At 39.6% G+C, this 18,344-nt stretch overlaps 1 protein-coding gene across 2 annotated transcripts in view; it reads right to left on the reverse strand.

Annotated features, from left to right (window-relative positions):
- Nucleotides 1–1,642: 1,642 nt before the first annotated feature.
- PAK5 (p21 (RAC1) activated kinase 5) overlaps nucleotides 1,643–18,344 on the reverse strand; it is a 127,027-nt gene continuing 110,325 nt past the window's right edge. For both annotated transcript variants that reach the window (XM_070933059.1, XM_070933058.1), the window contains exons 5-9: nucleotides 14,893–15,026; nucleotides 12,134–12,260; nucleotides 9,112–9,237; nucleotides 5,333–5,467; nucleotides 1,643–4,354 (exon numbers count right to left, since the gene is read on the reverse strand). In XM_070933059.1, the coding sequence (XP_070789160.1) occupies nucleotides 4,199–4,354; nucleotides 5,333–5,467; nucleotides 9,112–9,237; nucleotides 12,134–12,260; nucleotides 14,893–15,026 (678 nt within the window). In that variant the 3' untranslated portion in view covers nucleotides 1,643–4,198. The remainder of the gene's footprint in view (nucleotides 4,355–5,332; nucleotides 5,468–9,111; nucleotides 9,238–12,133; nucleotides 12,261–14,892; nucleotides 15,027–18,344) is intronic.

An 18,344-nucleotide genomic window follows, 5' to 3' on the forward strand; every position in this document is an offset into this window, starting at 1 on the left:
AATAATTGAGAAACAATTAACTGTATCTAACATTACAGTAAATCACTTAGCATCTGACTTAAGCGCATGTTGATTTTGGGGTGTGCCATCCCTAGTGAACCATTCAGAGTAAATGTGGTCCACAGTCTGAAAAAGGTGGTGTCCTAACACTAGATGTGAAAATGAGTATAGCTTGTTCAGCAAATCATGGTCAGAAATCTTGTCACAGTGTGCAAGCTTTCTATATAAACAATCTGAATAATTAGTAAGATGCAATTTATTATGAATTTACAGCAAAGCAATATACTCAAATATTATTTCAATACTGCAATGAGTCATCATCATCTGCCATATTTGGGACATTAATCTCTCTGAGGAAGGTTGAACAGTAGGTGGAGTGATGCATATAACTGTAACCACCACCCCTTCACTATTCTAGCCAACCCCAGCATCATCCATATGGGGTTATCAATCCTGAATATAAATTATATTCACCAGAATAGAGTTTTGAGAATTACCTAAAATAAAGATGGACAACACAGAATTGCAGGACCTTATGTAGCGCCAATTGTTTACGAAATCCTAGTATAACAACCAAAATTGGTTGGAAGTTGGATAACTTACATTGTAAAGGTTCCCCTCGCACATATGTGCTAGTCATTCCCGACTCTAGGGGCGGTGCTCATCTCCGTTTCAAAACCAAAGAGCCAGCACTGACCGAAGACGTCTCTGTAGTCATGTGGCCAGCATGATTAAATGCCAAAGGTGCACAGAACGCTGTTACCTTCCCACCAAAGGTGGTTCCTATTTTTCTACTTGCATTTTTTATGTGCTTTCGAACTGCTAGGTTGGGAGAAGCTGGGACAAGTAACGGGACCTCACCCCATTATGCGGCGCTAGGGATTTGAACTGCTGACCTTTCGATCAACAAGCTCAGTGCCTTAGCCACTGAGCCACCGCATCCCTCCTTTACATTGTATACAGGTATAAATAAATATAATTAGCAATAGCACTTAGACTATATACCACCTCATATTGCTTTACAGTTCTCACTAAGTGGTTTACAGACTCAACCTATTGCCCCCAACAATCTGGGTCCTCGTTATACCCACCTTGGAAGGATGAAAGGCTGAGTCAATCTTGAGCCTGGTGAGAATCAAACTGCTGGCAGTCGGCAGAATTGGCCTGCATCCTAATCACTGCGCCACCATATATTCACACCATTTTTAATGGGAAAGAAATGATAACTTGTGTAAACCTTAAAATGGATTCCCTCTTAAAATAGACTCCACTCCATCCACAGAAGGAAACCCCAATCCTGTCTACTGTACCATGTAATACTATTCATTTTTGCATTATGACAACCTCCTTTCTTTGCCTCCTCCCATCAAAAGATTACTGGGAAGCAAAATGTTGTTTCCCCTGTCTCTCCCCCCCCCCAATCCAAGATGTACTAAGGATAGTGCCTTAATTCTATGCACCTCTTAACGAAAGAGCTTGGGACTGAATGTACATTCAAAGAAAAGTAGTGCATCAATGTATACGATGTAATGTGGGGTTCCAACTTGAATTTTTAAAAAAACGATATACAGAATGGAAAAAAAGATATATATCTTCATTAACCACTCACTCACAAATCAGCAACTTTCTAACTTTTGGGTTGGCTTCTCTTTTATTACAATAGGTATCAACCAACTTACTGATAAAATGAAAGCCCACCACAATGCAAAATGCTCTATCCAGAGACATCAGTTTTAGGATCAGACAGTTTTCTTCAAGTGAAATCAGGTGAAAATAACCCAAAACGAAAAGCAAAATCCAAGTTAGAAAAGACATGGCTTTCAAGTTATACATAATGAATAAATAAATAACTCCTTCCCACTGACTGAAATAATTATGGTGCACTTAATAAAGGCAAATCTCTCCAGGTCTATGGTAAACATGCAAACCTACCAAACAAGCAACATAAGATTAATTGTAGTTGCCATTGCTGAATTAACATTTCAAAGGGATTTAGACAGCTTTTTCTCCTGTATGGCAAAACACATTAACCAAATTTTACAACACTTTGATTTAAACTCAGAAAACGCCCACTTAGTGGTTGACTTCTAAAGCCTGAATAAAAATAATGAAGATAAACGGGAGGCATTGGACTTGGCACGGAGTCAAATGAAGCAATATCCATGTTGCTAAGACTAAGCAGAGATTCTCTTGCCCGCAGGTGCCTTGAGTGGGGTGTCTGTCACACGTGAAGCTACAAAAGGAGACTCAAAACTGGCATTACTGTGTGTGCAAGCCCAAGTGTCTGCTGAACTATTGTCGCTGCTAAACTCCAGTTTATGCACTTACAACTTGTGAGCAGTTCAGAGTGTTGGGCAGTGCGGGCGATGCAATGCAACGATGAAAGTCTGCTCTGTGCTATACAGCTTTCTTCATTCAGTAGCCTAAACTAGGAAGTGTGCGAAGCCTCCGAGGGTATGTGAATGTAGGTCAGGCCCTTGGTCTGCCTAGCTTAAAGACTAGCTACAAGGACAGGCATCAGCTCCTTGGAATGTCCCACTTTAAGAGATTCCAGAGATGGATGAAGATACTGGCTTTTCAGTACAGTATGCAATGGCAGCTGCATTTGCTTGGATGACCTCAAGTCACAGGACATGATGTTAGTCCACAAGGACAAGGGACAGAAGAGAATTTAGGGAGAGAAAGACCAGTAGTTCCAGGCACTCCCACTTGGGTGGTGTGATGGCACAAGGAAGTACTGGTAATGAAGCCACTGTTTGCAGACAGCAAGGATGATGCTCTTAAGTGCTCTGCCCCAGCTCCGGGACGGGCACTCAGATACATGGTGAATCATGGTGGAAACTTATAAACACAGGACAAGGAAGGGCTTCTGGAATTCAGATGGAAGCATAACCACTCAGCTGAAGTCATATGGAGTAAGCAACCCCATCTAGCACCATACAGACACTGGTCTGCTTTGCAAACTGGTCTCATTTTCAATCTGGCACCATCCAATGTTAGCTCTGGCTGAATCCATTGCTGGAATACAAGTCCGTAAGTTTTGATCCAGAGCAGTTAGGTCTCTATGGGACAAGTCACTCAGTATAGGCTGCACTAACCTGACGCACGTAACCTGGTTCATTAACTAACTCCCATTCACAAAGAAACTAACAAAGGTTAATGCCTGCAAGCTTAACAAGTGTAAATGTGACTGTTAGATCTTTCACTGACTTGTTTAAGTGTGTTGTAATTTCAAGCTCAATGTACATAGCCAGAAATGTCATAGTTATTGGTGGCCAACCAAACTTCTTCTTGATCAGCCGATTTCTCCTCTGTTGTTCTTAACTGATCATATGCTTACCACCATAAAAGACGTGATACTTTCATCCAATGAATACAGAATTGTGACACAACCTTTTCCATAAGCATGAATAGATTTTTCCAGGTGCTTATCGCTTCAAAACAACACTGAAATCTTGAAATTTTTGTGGAGGAATGGAGGAATGAATACAGCATTGGCCAGCAATTTGAACATTTGCAAAATGAAGCCATGTTTGCCTGGCACAGATAAGCAAATCTAATCAACATTCCGAGCTGCACTTGTGTGCATGTGCATGTAAGTTTGTTTCTCTTCAAAAGAGATAAAAAAGTAGGAAAGCTCTCGCTCTAATACTTGCTAAGTAATACCGATCACTTCCACTAGCAACTATGACACCAAAGTACATAAATTATCAAAAGCAATGTACAGAAAATTACAAATTCATTTCAAAATACATCACACTGCTCTAACCGAGATAAAAAGTGCTTCTTGGGTTGTTTTTCTTTTCTTTTTTTTTAGATTCAGGAAAAAAAGTGTCTCTTTTGAAGCAGAAGTGTTGTTCTCCTTTGATCTGCAATAAAAGTTTGGCCTTCCATTGGGGTAATGCTGGAAGTTCCTCCTGCCTCACCCCAAACAGGATGGTTTAAAATCAAATCCTCTTGCTCTGACTCAGGCCAAAAAAAAAATCCAACTGTGGTGCATTTCACCCAGGAGCACTAACTGTTGACATTGTCAGGAATTAGCCAAGCTACATCTTCACTGTGACTCCTTCACGGTGTGGAGCCATGTCAACAGTGGCATATTTCTCACTGGATCACTACTGCTTGCTGCTGATTTGGCAGCACCCAACCTCATTGCTTCCTGGAAAACAAATAAACGAATGAACAAAAGCAGCCAAATTTAGTGGTGCCGATATTGCCTCATTAGAGGCACTATGCAAGATGGAGGCCCAGCCAGTTTCAGAAATGGGTGCCTCAGGAGTTCTTGTGCTGATCCTCTCTGTGAAGGTTCCCTCACCAGCATCAAGTCTAAAAATCCACGGAGAACTGATGAAACCTAGGAAAAGACCAAATGACACTGTGAGGACACTAACATCTAAATCACACCTCAGAAGATTGAGGCTTGCAGGCCAAAAGCAGCTTTCAAAGGTCTTTCATTTAACCCAAAATTCACTTGCTCTCAATCATACCATGACAATGATTTACATGGGGAGAAATTTAGCTGGCCCCAGCAGGAGACCTGTTTCCCCAAGCTTTGAGTTGAACCTATGCTGCATTGTCCATATGTGTGTTTTTCAACAGTAGTTGTTGCTGTTGTTGCCATTTTATGTAATGCATGTGATTGATATTTCTGAAACTCTTCACTTTCACTCTGAATTTTTGTATGGTTTTATTATTTAATTGTACCCTCTTGGGGAACTGCTATTAATTCAAAGCATGCTATTGGGGTAGGGGGAGTATTCATGCACACATTCTTATCAGGGATAATGCAGTTCTATGTATAAAAATTGTTTGTTTTCTTTATCAATAAGCAATAGGACAACTGGGAATATAAAGTATAATTACAGTATATCAATGCAAAACCCTAAACCTTAAACCCTAATCTTCTGTTTTGCATGGCTAACAGAATTGAATGCTACATATAGTTCACCTTTTTTAGAACATAGAGGAAAAAGAGTGATGGCTAAATGGAAGGAGAAATGCAGGTATATCAAATGTTTCTGCTCAGAACATTCTATATAAATATCCTACTGAAATATAAATTAATGCAGAGATTAAAATGAGTTTAAGCCTACACTTAGACAGCTAAATGGGCTCAACATAATCTTGTGCCTGGGGAGAAAGGAAACTTGCACCATCTCATCCTGTTTGCGTGAAACAGTGTTCTTGGTTGTCTACGTTCTTCTGGGAATATAAACAGTGAGTTTGGGGTTAGGTGTTGTTCTGGGGCCTCAGGTTATCCCCACCTATTTCAGCTAAGATGCTGGAGACGAACGATAAGCACAAGATTCAAAGAAAAGGTGAGCATTCCCACCTTGTGTAGGTCCTTCACTCTTGGTGGTACATTGTCTCGGATTCTACGCATGGCCTGGAGAGGTGGCTCATTGAAATAAGGCGGTTCCCCATCTATCATTTCTATCACCATGATGCCAAGAGACCAGATGTCCACCTGCAACATAGAACCAATTACAGTGCAAATAAGATGCATTAAACATACTCTTATACTGATGTTTAATTCTCCTTGTTATTTTATCTTTAAAAAAAAGAGAGAGGTAATTTGTGGTTGGCATTGCAGGGCTCTGTCTTAAGATGCTGGCGACACATATCTGATTTCAAATTGGCCATACGTTTAACTTCAGTAGCTAACATTGCCTTATTTTTCTCACCTGAAAGCATTTTCTACCAAAATGTTACCTTAAAAATCCTGTTTGCGTAGGTTTAACTATGGAAATAAAATTTATCTATTACTAATTGTCCTCATATCTCAAAAGTCCACATGATTGGTGTTGGAAAGTCTTTCTATGGTAACAAAAACCAACACCAATCTAGATGGAGCATAAAAGCTGTGGTGGCATAGTGGTTAAAATGCAATATTGCAGGCTAAATTCTGCTGACTGCTGACTGTCAGTCTTTCGGCAGTTCGAATCTCACTGGCTCAAGGTTGACTCAGCCTTCCATCCTTCTGAGGTCAGTAAAATGAGGACCCAAGATTGTTGGGGGCAATATGCTGACTCTATATACCCTTAGAGAGGGCTGCAAAGCACTGTGAAGCGGTATATAAGTATAAATGTTATTGCTATTATCATAATTTGCAGGACCCTCAGATTTCAGCTGCAAAGATCCTGGCAACCACTAGCTACAGAAAATACTAACTCCTTGCTGCTGTCTGGAAATTAGGTGAGTTTGCAGTCCAAATTGGAGAGTTCTACTAATATTTCATAGATTGCCCATCTTAAGATAGGCTGGCTGTTCTAAAGAATAAATGACTCACCAAAATGGATTTAGAAGATTTTCCGATTATGTTCTGCCTAATAATATTTACTGGGATCATCATAAGATAAGCACATCAACAAAGGAATTCAGGAACTTAGCCCTCCCCAGCAAATCAAACTACTATTGCAAATTATTTAATGAGAACAGCCATGATCGACAACTCTCAATGAATCACGGAGAGTATGATAATTGCTTTCTGTATGCTGCTCTTACTGACAGTGGGTCAGATCTAAAAGTTAGTTGTAAAATACCACCCTGAAAGTAGTAAAGCTGAAGTTAAATCACAGGCACTTGCAATTTCTATTTTTTTTTTCATGCAGGCTCTATTTCCAGGAAAGATGGAGTAAAATACAAAGCAAAACAGTAGTCTTATGAGTCTTTTTTGCAATGATTGTCATACAACAGTGATAGCAGTTGTGGGACATTGCAGTGATAGCACAGATCATGAGTTCACACAATCCTCTCTTTGTGGAAAGATTGAAATGTCTGCTGTTATGCTCAATATGTCTAATTACATCAGTTGTTTTGAAAACTCAGAATGGGCCCAAAAATGCAGCACAGAAAGAGATGGAAAAGGGCTCACTACAACTCTTCTTATAAATAATGTTCTGTACCAGATCCTGCACTTCTTCAACAATCACCTGAAAACAACCATTGCAACAGACAGGCACGTCCTATTTTAGCAAACCAGGATATTCAACTTTTTCTTTCTCAAGAGTTACCATTTTAGCCGTTTGTTTTAAGAATTATTATGCAATTTTGAGGGCTATTTGCTTGATTCACTGCTTCTCTCAAGCTGCTCTTTTTTTCTTTTGTGTGATGTTGTTCAGACAGTGGCTGTGTTCACGCAACATGCAGATTCTGGTCACATAAAGACCTAGAAGATGCATTCATATATCATGCTAAGTAAACCTGGTAAGCCTTACCCTTGTTCAGGAGTTGTGTGCATGAATGTGTGTCTGCAATTCAAGCCCACTTGTTTCTTTATGGATTAATGTATTGTATGAAGCCAGAAAATGAATAATTCAGTAACCAAGTTAAACATATCATGTGAACAGAAGGACAGTATTATTTTTATCAATGTTATGGGAACTGCTCAAAGAGACTATTTCTTATTTATTTTTTATTTATATATAGCATTTATATGGCTATTTGGTTCAAAGAATGCGGCTCTGGATGATGTACAATAAACCAAAACACAACATGCCCTTGAAGTGATGTCCCAGTGCCTGGAGGCCGTGCGGGCCTGGATGGGGAGAAACAGGCTCCGACTCAACCCTTCCAAGACCGAGTGGCTGTGGCTTCCGGCATCCTGATATAGCCAGCTGGTGCCATCGCTGGTTATTGGGGGTGAATCATTGGCTCTCACGGAAAGGGTTCGCAACTTGGGCGTCCTCTTGGATACATGGCTGTCTTTAGAAGAGCATATGACGGCCGTGGCCAGGGGGGCTTTTTATCAGGTTTGCCTGATATGCCAGTTGCGTCCCTTTCTAGATCGGGACTCCCTACGCACAGTCACTCAAGCACTCGTCACTTCCCGTCTGGACTACTGCAATGCTCTCTACATGGGGCTCCCCTTGGAGTGCACCCGGAGGCTCCAGTTGGTCCAGAATGCGGCCGCGCGGGGGATTATGGGAGCGACGGGGCGCTCCCATGTGACACCTCTCCTGCGCGAGCTGCACTGGCTTCCTGTGGTCTTCAGGGTGTGCTTCAAGGTGTTGGTGACCACCTTTAAAGCGCTCCATGGCTTAGGGCCGGGCTATTTACAAGACTTTCTCCTTTCTGCTGCCAATAGCCTCCCACCGGCCAGTACGCTCCCACAGAGAGGGACTCCTCAGGGTGCCGTCGGCCAGACAATGTTGGCTGGCGACCCCCAGGGGGAGAGCCTTCTCTGTGGCAACACCTGCCCTCTGGAATGACCTACCCCCAGAGATACGCACGATACCAGACCTCCAGACTTTTCGTCGGGCCCTGAAAACACATCTTTTTCACCTAGCCGGGCTGGCTTGATCCCATCCCTTCGATTTTAATTTGAAATTGGTTTTAACCTGGGTTGTTTTAAATGGATAGCCAAAATTATTTAATGTTTTTTAAATTGCTTTTAAATTTTATACGTTATGTTTTACCATGGCTGTTTACCGCCCTGAGTCCTGTTGGAGAAGGGCGGTATACAAATAAAATAAAATAAATAAATAAAAATAAAATAAAATAAAATAGCAATTACTAGCAAAAAAACAAGAACCTATCATTAATTGATAATCAGAGAGCACAAATTTGTTATGCTTCTCTGGACAGGAACTCCAATCATCCTGACTCAAGTCCCCAAGGAAAGAATCAGGTTTTCATTGTCTTCCTTGTGGAATAATAAGAGTAATGGTGTTATGTATGAAATAATCGTCCCTGTCACTACATTCTGGATTAAGTCCAGATGGTCCAATTCTAGTTCTAGACCAATTCCATCCAACCAACACTATCCGGACCTAAGTCTGGAAGGAGGAAGGGAAGTTCTTTAACATCATGCCTCCTACTCATAACTCCCTGAGTCCATCCAGAAAGATACCCTTATTGATGATATTGTAAGTCACCAACAGCTCAAAGAGGAGCCAGGATGGATGCATTACCTCCATCCTGAGCCCACCAAAGATCATTGTGTAATCAAATGCATCTCATTAATATATTCCAGGCTGAATCCAGACTGGAAGAAATAGGTTCAAACTGAATTTAAACTTTAAATAAATGCAGTAAATATTTTAAAGAAGATTATTGTTTTCCAAAGATAATTTATGTTGCTGAATGGAGTAAAATCATTGTTTTGCTTACCTCGGTTCCATAAGGCAATCTTGAAATCACTTCAGGGGCCATCCAGTATGGAGTTCCAACAAGTGATTTTCTTTTTGGAACATCTTTTGAAACTTGGGCACAGAATCCGAAGTCTGACAGCTTTATCTGAACAATAAATAATACATCATGCGGTGCAAAATTAAACAAGTGGACAGTGAATAGTATTCCCATTTGTTGAGCAGACCCATAATTTGGATTGTTTAACACATTTAGATGGGGAACCTTTTTCCCAGTGTAGGACAGAAACTTTGTTATCAACTGGAATCGTTGACCATGGTTAGATGCATCGGCCACCAGCAATTAATGGAACAAAAGTATCACCTGGATAAATTTTCAGTGCTGAAAATGGTATTTTTTCTTCCCCTCTCTGTGTTACCTCTACCAAGCAGAATAGGAAGCACTTGTCAGAAGACTATTTCAGGAACCAATAGCAGTGAGGTATTCAGAGAACAGTTTAGGTAAAGGTAAAGGTAAAGGTTCCCCTCACACATATGTGCTAGTCGTTCCTGACTCTAGGGGGCGGTGCTCATCTCCGTTTCAAAGCCGAAGAGCCAGCGCTGTCTGAAGACATCTCCGTGGTCATGTGGCCGGCATGACTAAACACCAAAGGCGCACGGAACGCTGTTACCTTCCCACCAAAGGTGGTCCCTATTTTTCTACTTGCATTGTTTACAGGCTTTTGAACTGCTAGGTTGGCAGAAGCTGAGACAAGTAATGGGAGCTCACCCAGTTACGCGGCACTAGAGATTCGAACCGCCGAATTGCCGACCTTTCGATCGACAAGCTCAGTGTTTTAGCCACTGAGCCACCGCATCTCTACATGGAGCAGTTTACTAAGAGCCAAATGGAATTAGGTGACGATGATAAAAGTTATTAGGCTATAGGCTTCCCTTCCAATTAAATTATATCAACAGTTCATTTTCTACAATTTCAATACTTTCTGCCCGATTATAAACTTAATTGCATTGTCTTGCATACCTCTCATTTACTATTATTAAGGGAACTTTTCCTCTAGTTTGTGGAAAGAATTATTTTGACAGGATGTTTCCTGCCACTCCTCTCCATGCGCAATTTAGGTTTCAAATTGCATGCTCCTATAATTAGTAGTTCTAGCAGCAGAAAATGTGTCATAAAATTCAGGAAAATACAAATTTCACTTTAAAACTGCCTTTTGGTTTGCAAATTGATTCGCGAAACATAAACTGAGAAATGCAAACATAAATTAGAATGCAAACTGAATAAATATGTTCTTGTTTATTACTATGAACTGCTACTAGCTTCAACCAACTTTCAACATTTTCTTGTAATAAAATCAAGAGGATAAAAACTGTATCTAAATAGCAGTATGAAAAGTGTGAGATTTCCTCAATTTCCTATATTCTTTGTTTGAGGGCTGGGGGAGATGATGGCTTTAAATGCCATCAATTAATGTTATACATATATAAAAGTTTGCTTGGTTCATACCTGACACAAATGAAAAGGTTCCCTTTATCAATTCATGGCAAAAACAATCAAGATCCCCCCACCCCTTCCTGTGCCTGAAGCAGAATAATGATTGAGCCTTGAGTCATGGGACTAAAGTGGATTAGATCAGATTAGCAGCTCATTTGTCATGTCAGGATGCAGTCTGAGATCAGAACAGGGAGCTATCAAAATAATTAATAAGGAAGCTTTCTAAATGTTTGTACGAATGGTGCCTCACATTTTATTTGTGGCACTATTTATCTTATTTTGGCATTTCTTTTCATGCCTTTTTTCCTGCTTCTTAATTCAACATTGATCAAATAAAAATTAGAAATGATTGTTACTATTTATAAAACCACAGCCTAGCTATCCATGGCATAAACAAAGGTTCTTTTTATACCATAAAAGGGAAACAAAACAATGGGTATTTTTGAATGCCAGATCAATTTTCCTTTATGGAGGAGTGGAGGAAACTTTTGCCCATCTTTTGCATGTTGAAATATAGAAAAGATGGTTTTAAAGTGGAAGGGGGCGGTAGAATCAGATGGTTATATAACCGTTCATGACAAAAATGTGCGCCGCAGACAATGAACATAATGAGGCATTGTGTGCATCTTATTAAGCAAAAATCAGGGGAAACCAGCCAAAAAGCATTCAAAATGGTATTCTCTTCTTTTTGATGTAAGTTTAATATCCTCCCTGAATATATGCAATTTGCAAATCAGGATAGATGAATCTGTCCGTTTTGATTTTACTCAATTTTTATTATATTTTATTTATTTTATTTGGTGGGGCATTTGTTTCAGTGCATTACGACAACATTTGGCAAATGTTGCAAAAAAAAGAAATTGTTATAAAAATCTGCATGCATGTGTGTCAGCAAATCTCGCCACCACACAAAATAACAACAACAACAACAACAACAACAACAACAACAACAACAACATGAGGACCAACATGAGGACCCGGTTTGTGGGGGCAATAAGCTGACTTTGTATAAAATAGAACACCGCTTTGGGGGGGGGGCAAAAAACCCTACTAAGCAGGTATATACAAAAGTATGAAGGCAATTGCTTAACGCATTGTAAGCCGTCCTGAGTCTCTAGAGAAGGGCGGCATATAAATCGAACTAATAAAATAAAATAATAAAACAACAACAACAACAACAACAACTCTTAATTTGTGTATCTTTGTCTTGATTTTTCTTGGTTTTATATGCTAGATGTTTCTAACATATTTCTCTGTGATAAGAACATTTGTTTGTTTCTTTTAATTGAAGTCCTAGTGCAACATTCTGAATTGTCAAGATTTTGATGCACAGTCTGATTTGGCTGGAGGTATGAACCGGGGCAGTTCATGTATAAATTCAGGCTGAACAAGTTTTCCCATGTCTCTTGGTAAATAATGGAAGCTGCAGGCAAGCAGTGTACATTTCATGGACAGGTTGTTAACATGTTACCGAAGTCATCTGAACTTTACAGTGGTTCCAATTAAAAAGAAAAAAAAATCAACGCCAGAAAAAATGACAAATACTTACTCGCCCATCACTAGTGAGAAGTATAGAGTCACTCTTTATATCCCTGTGAATAACTCCTTGATTGTGAAGGTAGGACAATGCTCTTAGGACAGACAGACAAACAGTAGCAATCTGTTCTTCATTCATTCTGGAATTCGGCAGGTGATATAGGAAAAGAAATGTCATCATACGTTTATTGCTGGGATACGTTTTTCAAAAAAAACCCCACCATCACTACAACCAACACTATAAAATATTTCCAATGTCTCAAAATAAACAATGAAAAACACTCAGCCTTTTTTTTTCCTGAGGGATTCCTTACAAATTAGAAAGTATGTTATTGCTGATTTCAAAAAGCCGATTTGTCTAGTGGAGCAGTATTAGCTTTGGTTGACAGAAATTTTCCCAATGTTGGGAAAGGTTTTGTCCATTACCATGCTATGTATCATAAAAGAGACTGAACTTGGTGCCTTCTAAATCCACTCTATCTCTTCTGTAACAAATTCTCTAGATGGGCTCCTGAGAACATGTGTATTTTTCCTTCTCCCATCTGCACATGCAAAGTTTTTGAGATGAGTGGCTGAAGGTCACCTTTGGAGACAAAGCTGGTCTGACAGATGCAGCAACGATAGCTTGAGGCCGCAAGGTCATTGCACCCCTAAAAATGGAATGGGGAGTAGACCATGTCCAGTTGGAGCATAAGCAGGTAGAAATGCCCAATGGCACTCAGGTGGAAATGGCTAATTATCAGGTCATAAATAGCTCACCCAATAGGATTAACATTTCACCCCATAGCAACATGATGCTTATGTAAAAGTTGCAGATACTTTGATCAGATCTTCTAGGAAGGTCCTATAATGTTCAAACAGCAATCAAGGAGTGCATCTAATGAATCGAATCCTAATGACAGCATTTAAGGAAGACTTTTCTGCAAACATCTGTTTGCAATTATACGCCTGCCAAAATATTGGCCTGGTGACTAATATTTCAGAAAATAGCCCTTAGCGAAAGTAAGGGGAATTTTTAATATGTGGGCTGAAACCAATCTTAAAAATAACCCTTGTTTCACAAATAAAAGTCATACAGCAAATGAGAGAAGGCCCCATTTTTAGAAGAAAGCAATTTGCTATTCAAAACTCAATATGAAAACTTCTGAATACACAGATATATATCTGCACAGTCCTGATTTCTATCTGGCCTTAAACTTTCTTAGCCTGCTGAGACTTTTAGGATGATTTTAGAATACGATTGATTTCAAAGTGGAAAATATAAAACAGGTGTCAAGCTCAACTACAGTGGCCATATGTAAAGGGCTGTCTTTTATTTAAGACAGCTGCCCTTTACATTTATTTATTTATTTGTTTGTTCATTTGTTTTCCTGGTTTAGCTCTTGAGTTTTTCTTTGTAGAGCAAAGTTGTAAACATAAACTATGTTTTAATTCTTACGATGCTCTTTTAGATTGGCTGTTCTTTCAGATTTGTCCTCTGCTTTTAAAGAATATAAAGTCATTGGAAGCTAAATAGCATTTTGTTAGGTAACGAAAGACCAATTTAACTACTAGAAACTGTTTTAACTGATTTACTGGGATATAGGTACATTATGAAACATACAGGAAGTATTTAACTACTAAATTATGCCTTCATCCTTTAAAGCAGTGTTTCCCAAAGCTCTTCCTTCATTATTCAAAATCACTTAGCAGAAAATCTAAGTGACGTTCCAGGACCAGCTATAAGTTTCTTCTTTCAGCACTATTGTCACGTTGAACCGTCACTGAACGAATGTTCGTGACTCAAGGACTATCTGCATTATGTTGAATTTTAACCATCCTTGCCTGTGTTTTAAACTTCTATAATCAAGTTTTTATGTTTTTAACATTTTATTAATGTGCCGCACAGATTTCCTCTTTGAGGGAGATGAGCTGTTTCTAAATTTGATAACTAAATAAAATAAAAACAATATAATGGAAAGATCCTTATGTCATTTCAACGAATCACCATTGGTAATTTTAACAATTTTTGTTTTAATAGGAAAACTCTGAGAGATTTTCAAATATATTTTAGTACATGTGGCCATCTGTAAGTCAATTTAAATATCCTTAGTGTGATGGGTAATGAGTTCATGGATCGTCGAAAGAAAAGAAAAAACATGTTAACCCAATTGTTGGTAATTTACCCAAATTTGGGAAGAACTGCTCTAAAGCATGTCAAAAGAACTTCATTCATGCATTTAACAGCATATTATTATCATTCAACAGAGGAAAGGTCGGACTTGAGAAAGATTTGGGATAGAATGCATCCATTTTGGAAATTAAACCTGTCAAATCAGCATGCATCTCTCCTTCATTATGTTACAGTTTTATCTGTCGATACTGGCACAAAATATGTTTAGTAACTTCCAAGGTTGCTATAGAAACAGTTGAGGAAATCAGTGTTAAGAACCAAAATGGGAGATGCCCAAGTCTGCCCTTCTCCCTCTTCCTCCTCCTTTGTTCCTGGCATTGCAAAGGACGAAAGAATGAATGAAAGGGGCGCTTTCTGACCTGCCTTCGGAGAATCCCTTTGCACGAGAGGTCAGTGGGGATTCAGAGGCTGATGCAAGGCTCTGCCTGGGGGAAGTTTCATTTTTGCAGCACAGAGAGAGAGACAGAGAGAGACCGAGACCTCATCTGCTTCAGCTCCCTCATCTTACAGACAGTGCACTGGCAATGCTCCCTTGGTGGTGTTTTTCTGCAAAAGATCAAATGGCCAGAAGGCAGGACTTGGCCACAGAACAAGCTTACCGTGTGTGAGTCACTATATCTGTCAAAGCACCGCCTTCCAGAAACTCCATCACCACCCAGAGCTCGTCTCCCACCAGGTAACTGTTGTACATGTCGACCACGTTTTCATGGTGATAGTCTCTCATGATGACAACCTGGAAGAAGAGCAGAGGCTGACAGGGCAACACAGTCCAGGGGCTTCCCTGCTAATATACGCCAAAGGAGAGAGAATGTTCAATCCTGTCATTCATATTTGGATACTAATTCTCAGTAGAATGTTGAGTTCAGACTGGCTAGAAATGAAATTCTGGGGTTGGAAATGAGCCTAGGTAGAAGAATTATTCCTTCATATATAGAAATGAAGATCAATCTGGTAAAAAAAGAAAATGATGCGGGGCGGGGGGGATTGTTTCTCCTACATGTACTGGGTGTGTAAAACTGTAATTTAGGACAGGCACGATCACTCATGCAGGAAAAAGGAAAACAGCCTTGTCAACAGCTATGGATGATAATAGGATCTTGACATCTGTTGACCAAATGATCAGCAAAAGCTTGCTGCACCTGAGCCTTCCTGCATTTGAACAAGCAGGGTTTGGGGGACATACATTGGTCTTTGGAAGTGCACAGCACTGTTTTCTGCTGAATAAGATGATCTTATCTGAGCAACACGCTACAAGCATGACAATCTGATGCCATCAACGGTCTTCTCTTAGTTCTGCAGACAAGGTATGCTTTGGAAGAGAAGTTCAGAGGAAGGATGCTGCTCTGGGCAGCAAGGATGCTGCTCTGGGCCTAGCAAACTATTCCACCTGCAAAGGGTCCCACTGAGGCCCAGTTGTCTTAGGCATCTTTCAGGTAGGTTGGAAACCCTGGAGAGCTCAGTACAGCAGTTCATTAGTGATAAATATAATCCCCCCACTCCAAGAGAAAGGGCTGAAGGTTTCCAAGGGGGAAAATGGCACAAGTTTACAGATTTGAAAATGGCAGCTACAATCCACGACAGATCTACATCTTAGAAGCATCAAGGCTGGGCTGATCTTTTTTTTTTTTTGGGGGGGGGGGGGGGTTCATTACTTTTATCCCAGAGCTATAATTGCACTCAACAATGAACTAAAGGGCCACCATCAGTGAGCTGTTGGACAGCATTACTTGGTCTGTGGTGGTGTGGATGTTTGGGTGGTTTAGGGGTGGGGAATTTGTGGTGGGTGTGTGTGTGTTTGGGGATTGTTATGTGTGTTGGACCTGGTCTTTGGGTGTTAAGTGCGTTTTGTTGTATGGGTATACTGTGTATACACGTACAATGACAATAAAAATAATAATAATAATAATAATTATTATTATTATTATTATTATTCAGCTGATGCCAACTAAAATGTGTATCCCAAATTTGATTCTATTTTTTAAAAAATTAATGTAAATTACGGTTGGTTGTAATTTACATTTGTCCAGTTTGAACATCATGTAAAATGTTATTACTTTCAGCCAGAAATGAGTAGAGAATGTGGCTACACTTCAAGAAGGAGGATATATTTCATAGTTAGAACTAGCAAAACCCTGTTCATTGGTACATTGCAAGCTCCAAAAAGCAGAGTAATTACTGTTCTAAAATTTCTAAACATCCAGATGCCTGCTAAAACTATGGTGAGAAATTAAATGCTATCCATATCTGAGCTGAAACTGATACTTCAACTTATTTGACTTATTTCACTCATTTAAATCAATGTCATAAATCTGATTAATCCTTCTCTATTAATTAAGATTCCATTCTGCCACACAGAAACTTTCCCTTTGACGGCAAGTGTGTGGCTTTTCACTTTAAACTACCAGTATGTTTATTAAGGTTACAATTTGCTCTAGATATTAGAACAAATGGATAGTGTCTGCTCTGAATGTAGGGGTCAATTCAAAGCAAGATAAATATATAACTTTATTTATGCTTTTAATATTTAATATTTTTATGGTGGGTTTTTAAAATTTGAAATTGGTTTTGAATTGAAATGTTTTAAATTATGGGCCAAACTGTATTTAATTATTTTAAACCTATTTTAACTTTTGTGTACAAATGTTTTACTTTGGCTGTTCACCGCCCTGAGTCCGAAAGGAGAAGGGCGGTATAGAAATCTGAAAAATAAATAAATAAATAAATAAATATAAAATGAGAATATGTCCATCTTCTGGGATATTTTAACATCTCGATTTTTATTCTACTACTTGCTTTTAGAAGCAATTAACATGATTCTTCCCATTCCCATTTTATTCTCACTGTCAGGGTTTACCCAAACCATAAACACTTTGTCACCAGAATCAAAGGCAAGCTGCTTACCCCATTCTTCATCATGTAGGAATCTGACTGGATTGTCTGCTGAATTTTTGTTTAATACTATTGTGGGACAATATTGTGAATTGAACCTGAAAGCGATTGACTGGTTTAAGGATGCTGGTTTTAAAAAGGTTTTTTCCCCAGCTTCCCCCACCTGCCACCAACAGTTCATTCCTCCAGCAGCAACTTATAACATCTTCTTGAGTCATAGAGTCATTGTGCTAACAATAAGGAGGACAGCTTTTATATGCCATCAGTGATGGTAGGGTGATCTACAAGATGTTACAAGATGCTGTATTGTCATTGGTGGGGTACAGGCACAGAGGTCTGCCTCACTCTGACTATATAAGAGCTGGTCTGTTCCCTAAAACTTTGCAAGGAAAGTGAGGTTGAGAGATAATGATTGACTAGGGAATTCTGAAGTCGAGTGAAAATCAGGTTTTCCTGGTTTATAGTTAACAGTCTAATCCATGGGTCAGCAACCCGTGGCTCTGGAGCCGCATGTGGCTCTTTCATCCCTCTGCTGCGGCTTCCTGTTGCTGGTCGGCTCCACAATTGATAGGGCTTTCGGTTAAGACAGGTAGAGGAAAAAGGATGCCGTGCTAGGAGGAGACTCTATGGTGGGGGACCGGATTTCTGGTCGGCTCCAGAATTGAATGGGGGCTTCTGGTTAGGACCTTTGTGGCTCTTTGAGTGTTTAAGGTTGCCGACCCCTAGTCTAACCAGTATATACCATTAACATCTCTGCTCTGAGGGCCTTCAGATTAAGATATAACACTAGTCCTCGACGTATTACCACAATTGAGCCCAATATTTATGTTGTTAAGTAAGACATTTGTTAAGTGAGTTTTATCTCATTTTATGACCTTTCTTGCCACAGTGGTTAAGTGAATCACTGCACTTCATAAGTTAGTAACCCGGTTGCTAAGTGAATCTGGCTTCCCTACTGGCTTTGCTTGTCCAAAGGTTGCAAAAGGTGATCAAATGACCTTGGGACAGAGCAACGGTCATAAATATGAACCAGTTGCCCAGCATCTAAATTTTGATCAGGTGATCATGGGGATGCTGCAAAGGTCATAACTGTGAAAAATAGTCGTAAGTCACACTTTTCAGCACCGTTGCACCTTTGAATGGTCACTAAATGAACTGTTGT

This window comes from Pituophis catenifer, unplaced genomic scaffold (assembly GCF_029215685.1).
Source record: "Pituophis catenifer annectens isolate HBS135680 unplaced genomic scaffold, rPitCat1.0.hap2 SCAF_1, whole genome shotgun sequence".
Lineage (NCBI taxonomy): Eukaryota > Metazoa > Chordata > Lepidosauria > Squamata > Colubridae > Pituophis > Pituophis catenifer.